General features: G+C 48.5%; 1 protein-coding gene across 4 annotated transcripts in view; it reads right to left on the bottom strand.

The window, feature by feature from the left end:
• Positions 1 to 8,728, bottom strand: part of DGKH (diacylglycerol kinase eta) — a 169,146-nt gene extending 160,418 nt beyond the window's left edge. For 2 of the 4 annotated variants that reach the window (XM_032402940.1, XM_032402943.1), the window contains exon 1: positions 1,874 to 8,727. In XM_032402940.1, the coding sequence (XP_032258831.1) occupies positions 1,874 to 2,065 (192 nt within the window). In that variant the 5' untranslated portion in view covers positions 2,066 to 8,727. Of the gene's footprint in view, positions 1 to 1,873 lie in introns of all 4 variants that reach the window. The other 2 variants (XM_032402941.1, XM_032402942.1) reach the window with 2 other exon arrangements.
• Positions 8,729 to 10,661: the final 1,933 nt, after the last annotated feature.

The following is a 10,661-nucleotide window of genomic DNA, read 5'->3' as shown; positions in this document are numbered from 1 at the left end:
TTGCCATTTGCAACGACGTGGATGGAACTGGAGGGTATTATGCTGAGCGAAATAAGTCAAACAGAGAAAGACATGTATCATATGACCTCACTGATATGAGGAATTCTTAATCTCAGGAAACAAACTGAGGGTTGTTGGAGTGGGGGGTGGGGTGGGAGGGATGGGGTGACTGGGTGATGGACACTGGGGAGGGTATGTGCTCTGGTAAGCGCTGTGAATTGTGCAAGACTGTTGAATCTCAGATCTGTACCTCTGAAACAAATAATGCAATATATGTTAAGAAAGAAAAAAAGAAGAAGAAGAATGTAGCAGGAGGGGAAGAATGAAGGGGGGGAAATCGGAGGGGGAGACGAACCATGAGAGAGGATGGACTCTGAAAAACAAACTGAGGGTTCTAGAGGGGAGGGGGGTGGGAGGATGGGTTAGCCTGGTGATGGGTATTGAGGAGGGCACGTTCTGCATGGAGCACTGGGTGTTATGCACAAACAATGAATCATGGAACACTATATCTAAAACTAATGATGTAATGTATGGGGATTAACATAACAATAAAAAAATTAAAAAAAAAAAAAGAAAGTCCCTATCTTGTTTAGCCGTTATCCTCTAAAAATATATTAAACCCATATCCTTAAGTTATCATAGATTCTATTAAATGAAGAAATGTCACTATTAAAATGAGTTACAGGATGGGCAGTTAAAAAAAAAAAAATGACCGAAGCAATCTTTGACTCTTTGCTAAGTGCATCTTGTTAACACTTGCGTGTGCTTACATGTATTTATTTTAGAAAATAAGGAGGCAGGCTAATAAAAGCATGATTTCATAAACATATAATAAAAGTTCTACTCTCATATAGGAGTCCACTGACCTTAAAACACAAATTCTCATAAAACTAACTACAGAATTAACTTTTGCAAATTTATTTTTAAAGAGAGCACACAAACCAAATAATTTCATTGGTTCTCTTCAAATAACTCATTAAAGTACCCCAGTGATAACAGACTTTTAAAGTATGATGATTTTTAAAGTATGATGAAAACTGAAAAATATGAATAATCCTTCAGTGTGGTAAGCATTTCCTATGTATATGCTCAAGATCTATTTAAAACTCTCAACTTTGAGCCCTCAGGGGTCAAAAGCACCTGCTACATAAATAAGAGTAACACAGCTTGCTAATGTCCATATAACACAAAGAGGTTAATCTTCATTAAGATAACCATGGCTGGTAAGATCTGAACCCTGCACTCAGCAGGAACCCACGACTCAATAGCCCGGCTTGCTGATGTGTCTCGCAGGGTATGTTTAACCGCCAGCATCATTTACACAGGCGTCGCGCCTTGGCTTCTGCGGGAGGTAAGGGGGCTGTTTGCTGTCACCTCCCCACCCACCCTTTCGGAGTGGTCCTGGGGAGGAGACAGCTGCTGCCCGCGGGAAGGGAAGGTGGGGGGCTTCTTGCATCTTTGGCTGGTCGGCCTGCACTCGGCTCTCTGCGCAAGGCACATACTCCACCCAACCACTGCACGCAGGGAGGACAAAAAAATAAAACAGTCCTTCTAAGTTCCCTGAGTGGGAACTCTCAAGAGCGCTTCAGCATTTTCCCACGCTCCCGCCGAGCCGCTGGTTTCCTTCTCCTCCAAGTCGGCCGCCGAGCTCCCCGGGAGCCCACCCTGACCGCCTCCCGCGCCGGGCCGGGAATCCCTTCCTGCCGCGCAGCGGTCCAGCACCGCCGGCCCCGCCCCCGGGCCAGGCCCCGCCCTCACCTTGTGCTCCACGTTCCCGGGATCGCCAGCGCGCTCCGAGCGCCCCAGGCGCCCTCGCTCCTCTTTCCCGCCCCGAAGCCGCCCGCCTTCCACGCTGCCCTTAGGCCCGCCTCACCTTGGTCCGGATCTGCCCCGAGGTGGACACTTTGCGGATCAGTTTCTGGGGTCCCTCTTGCTCCGCTTCGCTGTCAGAGGAATCGTCTCCGGGCCCCGCCGAGGCAGCGCCGGGAGTGACCGCGGCGCTGGCCGCGGCGGCCGCTCCTCCCGCGGCGCCCGGAGGGTGGTGCTGGCCGCCGGCCCCGGCCATCCTCTCCGACTCCTGCGGGGACACAGCACCGCCCGGCGGGGGCGGCGGCGGCGGTCAGTGGGTGCGCTCGGTCCGAGCCGGGCCCAGAGCCCCGCGCCGGGCTGCAGCCGCCATCTTCAGCTCCCCCAGCCGCCCCCGCAGGGGAAGGGGCGCGCGGGATCCGACCCCTTCCCAGCAGCGGCCCTCCAGGCCCCTCCGCCCGGCTCCGGCCAGAGCGGCGAGCGCAGTGGGGCACAGGGGACGCGGACCCCGGCCCGCTTGGGATCCCTGCGCACCCAGCCTCGGGATGTTACAGGGTTCCTGACCCAGAATACGACCTGCACGGGTAGAGAGAATGGGAGTGACAGAGGGACAGGGGCAAACTACCACTTCCCCCTGGGGCCTGGGGTCCCCAGGATGGACGGGAGTGGGGGGCGGGGGAGGGACAGGAAACCTCCGCAGCCCAGCCCCGCAAGCCGGGCAGTGGCTATGCTCCCTCCCTCGGCTCACGGGCAACCGGGGCAAGAACGGCCCCTGGAGTAGAAAGGGAACCTAGAGCTTCCTCCCGACTCCCTTGGGTACACCCTGCCACCCCCTAGACCTAGAATCTCTCCAGAGCCTTGGGCCTCGCCGCACAGTTCCCGCTGAATAAAAGTCCCTTCCGCCCCCCAGATGGATGGGCGCTGCCCCTTGTCCCCCGTCTCACGACCCCTCAGCGCATCTCCGATGAACCATACCTCTCCCGCCTCTGCCTCGGGGTTCGGGTCCTTTCAGCTCTCCCGACCGCGGTGTTTAGTTCCTGGCCCACCCCCACCTCCATCCGGCGCACACGGAAGAGAAGAGCATTTTCCGGGAGGTTCCACTCCGCTCTGAGAACTTTTCGTTCAGAAAGAGCGATCCCTTTGGCTAACAGGAAACTGGGAAGGGCGTGGAGAGAGCGCAGAAACAAGAGAGTACACGCAGCCCAAGACCACAGAATGCAAAATAAATGTCTAAACTGAAGCGCTAACCGAGACTGCCTGGAAGCAAACAATGCACTGAAACCATGTGAACACCAGTGCCCGAGCACGAAAACATTGGAGGTCCTGGGAGAGCCACTCCCTAACCCGGACCAGAGCCGGAGGAAATGGGATCAACAGGCTGCCGCCACCCGCTCACAGCTCGTCCCAAGCGAGCTGGCTAAGCGGGCACTTGGGAATAGCAGCCTCGCGGCGGGTGTGCACGCTCAGCGTCAAAGAACCTTTGTTGGTGTGGGAGGGCTTGGGGGAGAAGACACTAAAATGACAGATTCCTCTTGTCATCCACAGAGAACTCTAAACTTAGCTGTATTTTTAAATAGGGCAGAAAGTCCCCGCCAGGCTGTAGGGACTCTTCACACTTCAGTAAAGCACTGAATCTCTTCAGCGTGTTCATGTCCTTCAGTACCCATTCGTATTTTTTCAGTTATGACCTTCTACTTTTTCAGTTGACATGACCTTTAAGGGTCCTCCAAACTAGCATTCTATTGAAGTTTTGTTTTGTTTCTTTTTAGTTGCAATCTTACTCTCAACAATAATTTGATTGCTCTGTCAAAACTAACAGTTCTAAGGGGTTATAAGAAACAATATTCAATCCCAATTCTATACATCCACATTGCTGATTAAAATGTAAAATGTGCTGGTTTGAATCTTCAGAGACAGGAGATTGCTGCCTTGAAATACAAACTGATGGAAGCTACTTCTCCAGCTTCTGCTGTCTTCTTTAGGAAGGGAAGGAGCCGGGCAAAATAAACTTTAAGAGCCGTTATGGCTTTGTAAATATGTAATTCTAGATCTACACAGAACATATTGTTGTGAAGGGAATTCTTTAAGAGAAAAATAATCAAAATAATGGCCTTTAGCCCAACCTGTTTGGTCACTGATGAGTCCAATGGTTTGTCAGCATAGACATGAACACCTAGCAAAGGGCACTTTGAAAGAATAAACCTAGTTCAGACTCCTCCTATAATGAAAGTGAGACCCAAAATCATGAGCTAGGACCAAAGTCAAAATTGTATGATTACGATGCTAATATTCTATTCACTTTAGCACACCACATAACAAAATTTAGTTTGTCAATTATTATGTTTGTATTCACACTTTAGGCTTTCAAGTTTTATATAGTACCATGTTCCTAAGTCCAGGTGGAGTGGTTAAACTGAAATGCACTGTTGAACACCCATGCCCATCCTGTGATCTGAAGAGGGCTGAATAGAGTTCTCATTCTGATGCAGACACTGATTGCTTAAAGATACCCTAAAAGAGTTTCATGTGCAAGAGCTGGGCAATTAATGCCTCAAAGTGAAGGTATTTATTACTCCATAAAAATTTAACCTCAGTTGTACCTGCTCTTCAAAGACTCCTGTAACAAGTTCTAAAACTTGGTTATGACTTTGAAAGCATAGCCAGTCTTAGCCTACTCATGCTAAATAAATTATCCCTGCTCTACAGTTTACCTAGCACATAGAACACTCAGAGTGAAAATAGTGTGTAGGCAAATGAAGGAATGTCACTTCATTTCCCACAAAAGGCAGTTCATGAAAACCCTGTTTTCTTCAATCACCTCTTCTGAGGAGATTGTTTCAAGTAATCCCTAATGGAAGGTACCCGATCCATTAGATTCTTCTCAGTTCTTATCCGTAAACTAGAAGTTTCCAGAATGAATACCCAATCTGGATAACGGTATACCTGCAAGGTACTTCACTTCCCTTAAAAATATAATAGCAATGTCAAGAGTTCCATACTTTCAACCATTTTAATGTAGCTCAGAACGGCAACTGAAACAAATTTCAAATATGTGGTATATTACATTATTTCTTCAATTTACAAGATTCCCTTGACTTTTTCCTTACGTGGTGTTTTTAGATTTTCAAATAATTTCTTAGATGTGTCTTACATATTTCTTTTATTATTGTTACTTTGAAATCTTTGGCACATAACATATCACAAACACACTATTAAAAACTTGGACATAAGCCACGTAGACACTGCTTTCGGGATGAAATGGAAATAGAAGCTACCACTAAATCAGGTTTCTACTTTATAGGGCTTCCTGCCCCGTTTAAAGAAAGAAAAATTATTACACTGAAGATGTATAAATCACAGCCAATTCTCATTGTGATACCAATTTTGTGAATATTAGCATATTCTTACTGATAGATATTTTAAATTATATTCTTATTATTGACCATTACCTTTAAAAAAAGAGGTTTAATATCCATTTGCAACTTTTAAATTCCTTATGGTCTATGCTTTTATGTTAAACACTATATCACAAATATGTAGAACTCTACACTTATATTCTGAAGAACCCAAGTTGGACTTTCAAACAGTGACATTCTAGGACTCATACTCCTAATCAATGGCAACCATGCAAAGAACACTGCAGGCGAATAAGTACAGGCCTGCTTTCATTCAAACTTTATAACTACTTCCATAATATACTATCTGTTATATATTTGAAATTTAACATTCAAAACTTTACTCCATTAAAATTTCCTTGGTTGTTACCTGAGTGAAAAAAGATTTTAGATTCATCATGCTAGCAACTCCATGTACCTATGGTTATCCCTGCACCTAAGGCAAAAACCTTTTGTCATCTAGACCTAATGCACAAATATGCTTATAACTTCTCATTTATATTCTGGCCCTTTTTCCTTTGAAACTCTTCCCTTTCTAATTTTCCATTAGTTTATTGAATCATTTCATCAGAGCCAAGTAGACAAAAAATCACATGGAAATAAAAACAAATTTTAGTAAGTAAAATGTACCCTAGTATCCTAGTATCACTGTCTGAGGTCTGCTTTGTAAATATGCCCACAATTTCTGAGTTTGGGCTGGAATTCAAGCTATCCATCTCCCCACCCCCACCCCAGGATATCATCTATGAGTAAGGGTTGTTTGGCTAAATATCTTCCCTCCCACCACCAAAATATTTTCATATTGATTAGAAATTTAGGTAATGCCTCTATTTCCACTGATTTGATTACATTCCAAAGCTAGCATTAAAGAAAATACACAGAAACGTGAATGCTAACATTTATCTTCTTTTTAGGCCTGATGCCATAGCTGGAGTAATGATAAGGCTAACTGTTTATTTAAATGCCCTCACTTAACTAAATAACTTCATTTTATCTCCAAATACAAAGAATGTCTTGAAGTCCAGTAGCTGACTCTCAGCTCGACATGGGTATATTGCAAGCCAGAAGTTCTGTTCTCTTTACTGTTATTCAGCATCAATTCCTGAGATTACGTTTACTCTTCTGTCTGAATGGTTCCATGTAGAATCATATCACCATGATTTAGGTTTCATCAAAAAAGAACAAGGAGAGTAAATCCTTATAGGTATGCTATTATACGCAATAAGGAGTAATTCAGGGTCAGTGTAATGTGACTATTTCCTACTCAATATTAAATATTCTTATTATAAACATTTTTAATGAGTATACTTTTATAGTAAAGTATTAATCAGACAGCAGATTTTCAATAACTGCAAAATGGACTCCTAGTCAAAGCAGATGCTCCTTAGCCCAAGGTCTTTGAGGGTCCACAGATTGGGCTTCAGGAATTCTGATTCACCTGAAATTTTATTATTATTTTTATATACATATTGCATAGATACATTGTGGGGAGAGACTCCATAGCTTTGGTTAGATTCTTAAAGGGATCATTGACCCAAGATAAGTTCAAGAATCCCTGATTTTGATGAATTTTGTGTTCTTTCAAAACATATTTAGACTAAGCCGATATTTCCTCCCTGAAATAATTAACATTTAAGCATTCTTTCCCCCCTAATTTATCTCCCCATTTCTTGTATATGCCACTTTTCAGTAATTTGGGTAACTATTTTTTAAGGAATTTAAATGAGAATTCTTAGACTTTGTGGTCATACACGTATGACCACAGGTTTTCAAATAAAATCACTTTGTCAAAGTATCACTTTGTGCCACATATGTGAGCTCTCTGAAGATTTTTTTTTTAACTATCTGAATGTCAACTCCTAACATATATGAAACAAGACATTCTGTTAAGAATGTATCCTCTGTGAGGATGTAAGGATTTGTGTCTGTATTAACTGCTATATACAACAATCCTGGAATACAGCAGATGCCAGATAAAATATCTGTTGAGTGAATAAAAAGGCCTTCAGTGTTTAAAGAAAATAAACTCAATTTTTAAAGGAGAGTTCTGCAGTCTGGGTAAAGTGTCACGGTTCATTCACACATTTCTGTTAGGGCTCTAGTTTTAAAGGCAAATAAAGGAGCATTTTCATTTTTGTCACTTAAAGTAAAGCAACATTAAACTTTTTCTCTATTTCCCTAGGTATGAAGTAGTTCTGCCATCGGTCCCCTAAAGTAAATACATATAACAAGGTATTTTTCACTGCGATTGGTGTTGGCTTAAAGCATCTGAGTTCAAAAGGGACTTCATATAGGAAAGTTTAAAAGAAAAAAGTAACAAAAACAGGTCAATGAATTTAGTTCTCCATGATCTTTGATTTAAACTTCAAAACCGGATTGTTATTTTTAGTTTCAAGAACAATTTAATCCCCAGTGATAACCACAATAGAAGAAGTATGAGCAGATGGGCAACCTAACAACATGTTCAAATTTACAAAAGCAGAGACAGCTGCAGATACAGATGGATCAGAGTCCAAGGACACCTCTGAAAGGTCGGGAAACAAGAGGCAGAGAAATGTATTTGGGCAAAGGAGCTGAGAATGTACATACTAGCAAAGAATAAGGAGAACCAAGCCTGGCACCTGACCTAGACGCTCTTAACAGGCAGGGGGCCAGCCTGAGCAGACACGCAGAGTCCCTGGGAAAAGAGCATCCGAACACGTTGAACAGAACACGGGTGAGGCCAGAAATTTCAGACGAGGGTTTCCAGATAGGTTCAAGAATTTCAACCAAGACGGAGGAGCAAACATCGAGGCAGGGCGTGGAGAGCCAAAATTCGATGCCAGGGAAAAGGCAGCCCACAGAGGGTTACAGGGCTCTGAGTGAGACGGGGATTCCGGGTAGAATCCCTGGGGGGATGTGAGATGGTTCTGACTGTCTGAGTTGAAAGAAAGAAGGAAGCTGGAGGAGTTTGAGGGAACAAATCCAAAGCCCCCCGGTCTCCTCCTCCTTATCCTCACACACACAAAACACCCGCACACGCCCCTCTCGGTCCCTAAAATTACCCAACCTCTGGGCGGCATGTGCAGTGAGATCGAGGTTAGCTTCCCGCTTCATCCCGGGCACAACCCTGGAACCCTGGAACCCCCAGGGCCGGAGCGGCTAGCAGGAGGCGTGGCTCCAGGCTTGCAGCCGCGAGCAGCCGGCGCCCGCCGCGGTCCTTCGGAACCTGCGCGCCCAGGTGACAGCCAGGGCGCGGTCTCAGGAAGGAAGAGCGGTCTCCTCCGAGCCCGCACGCTGCCCCCACAGTCTGGCGTTCTCCTCTCCCTCCTCCTGCCCCCCGTGCTCTAAAATCGAGTCAAAAGTTGAGGAGTCGATGAAGCAACGGAAACGGTCCTCCGAGGGCCGTCGTCAGCGGTTCGCCAGCGGCCCCTCGGGGAGAGCCTCGGCTGGCCGGACAAAGGCGCTCGGGGCGGCGCGCGAGGAGGAGCCCGGGCGGCGGAGGAAGCGCTGCCCCGGCTGGGAAGCAGCTGGGGACCTCATCCCGGGCCATTTCCTGAACGGAACCCGGCCCGGGCGGGGGGGAGCAGAGGAGAAGTGGGAGGGGGTGGGCGCGGGCGCTGTACCCACCGGTTCCTCCCAGGCCGGGCTGCGGGCGCCGGGCGCGGGGTGCACGTGCTGCGGCTCCATCGCGCCGCCCGCGCCCGCCGGCCGCCCGGGCGCGGGGACCCGGGCCCCCGCCGCCGCCGCCGCCGGGGCCGCTGGATGCGCTTCCCTCGCCGCGGTCCTCTCGGCCGCCGCCGCCGCCGCCGCCCCGGCTCCTGCCCGGGGCCAGCCACCGGCCCTCCCGCCGTCTCCGGCTTCCGCCGCGCTGCGCTCTCCCGCCCCCGCGCCGGTCCCTTCCTCCTCCTCCACCTCCTCCTCCTCCTCCTCCTCGGTCCAGCTCCGAGCGGTCCGCTCCCCGCCGCCGCTGCCACCGCCTCCCACGGCCACGGAATCCGCCCCTCGCTCCTTCCTCCGCCCCCGGCTCCCTCCCCTTTTCCTCCCCGCTTCCCGCCCCTCCCCCCCGCCGCCCCCTCCTCCCAGCGGGCGGCCCGGGACGCACGTGACCCCCCTGTCAGGCCTTATAAGGCGCGGAACCGAAAGCGGCCGCCGGGTGGTCACGGGCACCGGGCGGCCCGGCGGACACGAGCAGCCGTCCCCGGGGTCGGGCGCCGAGCCGCCGCCGGGCGCGCCGGGAGCGGCGGGGAAAGCCGGAGCTGGGCCGGTCGACGCGCTGGCCACCCGAGCGGCGGTGGCTGAGAGTCCCGGGAGACGCCTCCCGGCGCCCCTCTCCCTCTCTCCCGCTCCCGGTGCCTGCAGCTCGCGCCCGCCTCCCTCAAAACGCCGGCTGCCCGGCGCTGCGGGCTCCTCCCCTGCTTCGGGCGCTGAGGCTCGAAGGAAATCACACTGGACAGTTACCGACTTCAACAGAGCAAGGGAGATAACTGCACTCCAGAGCCGCTCGCCGACCAGCTGTGCCAGGGATGGTTTATTCTTTGTGATGTTAAAAAGATTGCAGATGGGTTAGCATCTGCAGGAGGGTTTAAGCTTGAGCGAGAGTGCTTCTTTGATTCATTTTTAATGATTAACGGTTTCGTGGAAAGAAATCCGGCCACGGAGTCGATCTGCCTTCCAGTTCCAGCAGTACATTCAAATTGGAGAAAGGGACTGGCTCCCAGTGAGTGCTCAATAGATGGCAAGTCACCTCCTCCAGCCCTTTGAAAACAACGTTACAAATGGCGCTTCCGATCATCATTCTGGCGTGGAAATCGGTTTCCATCTAGTTCCAAGCCAAGAATGGCTTTTCACGGGTCATTCCCTCCCCTGGACTTGCAGGCTCCCTCTATCAGCATCTTCCCACGGCTCTTAATCATGTCAAACACATTCACACATTTTAAAAACAAACTGAAAAATTAAAAACACTTACTTGATCCAGTCTGCCTCCAGTCCCCACCTCCTCACAGCCAAACTTTTTGGGAGATCAACGCCTGTTCTCATTATTCTCACATACATTTCTCAATCTACTACTCATTCTTCCCTGCAGAGGGACTTCCACCGAGGTGACCCTGACAAAGGCCATTTGTGGCTTTAAAAATTCCCTAAACAATGAGATTGTTGTTGTTGTTATTTTCAATTCTCTTCCTACTTAACCCATCTGCAGCATTTGTCATTGGGGACCTGACTTTTGTCCTTGAAACTATCCCTTCCATTGGCCCCTTTGAGACTTCGGTCTCCAAGTTCTCCAAGCGTTTCTTGTTCAGCCCTCTTGCCACCTCTTACATGTTGAAGTGCCTAAATAATCTGCCCTTGCTCTGTTTCTAATGCTGCCTGGTCTATGCACACCCACTCATGAATGACTTCAACTACCAACCATGTGCTGATAACTCATAAACGGCCATCCCCTCCCCAGATCTCCAGTTCTGTAAAGCCCATTTCTTA

Source organism: Phoca vitulina, unplaced genomic scaffold (genome assembly GCF_004348235.1).
Source record: "Phoca vitulina isolate PV1807 unplaced genomic scaffold, GSC_HSeal_1.0 scaffold5, whole genome shotgun sequence".
In the NCBI taxonomy this organism is placed as follows: Eukaryota; Metazoa; Chordata; class Mammalia; order Carnivora; family Phocidae; genus Phoca; species Phoca vitulina.
The sequence above is the reverse complement of the archived record's forward strand: the minus strand, read 5'-3'. Positions and strand labels throughout refer to the sequence as shown.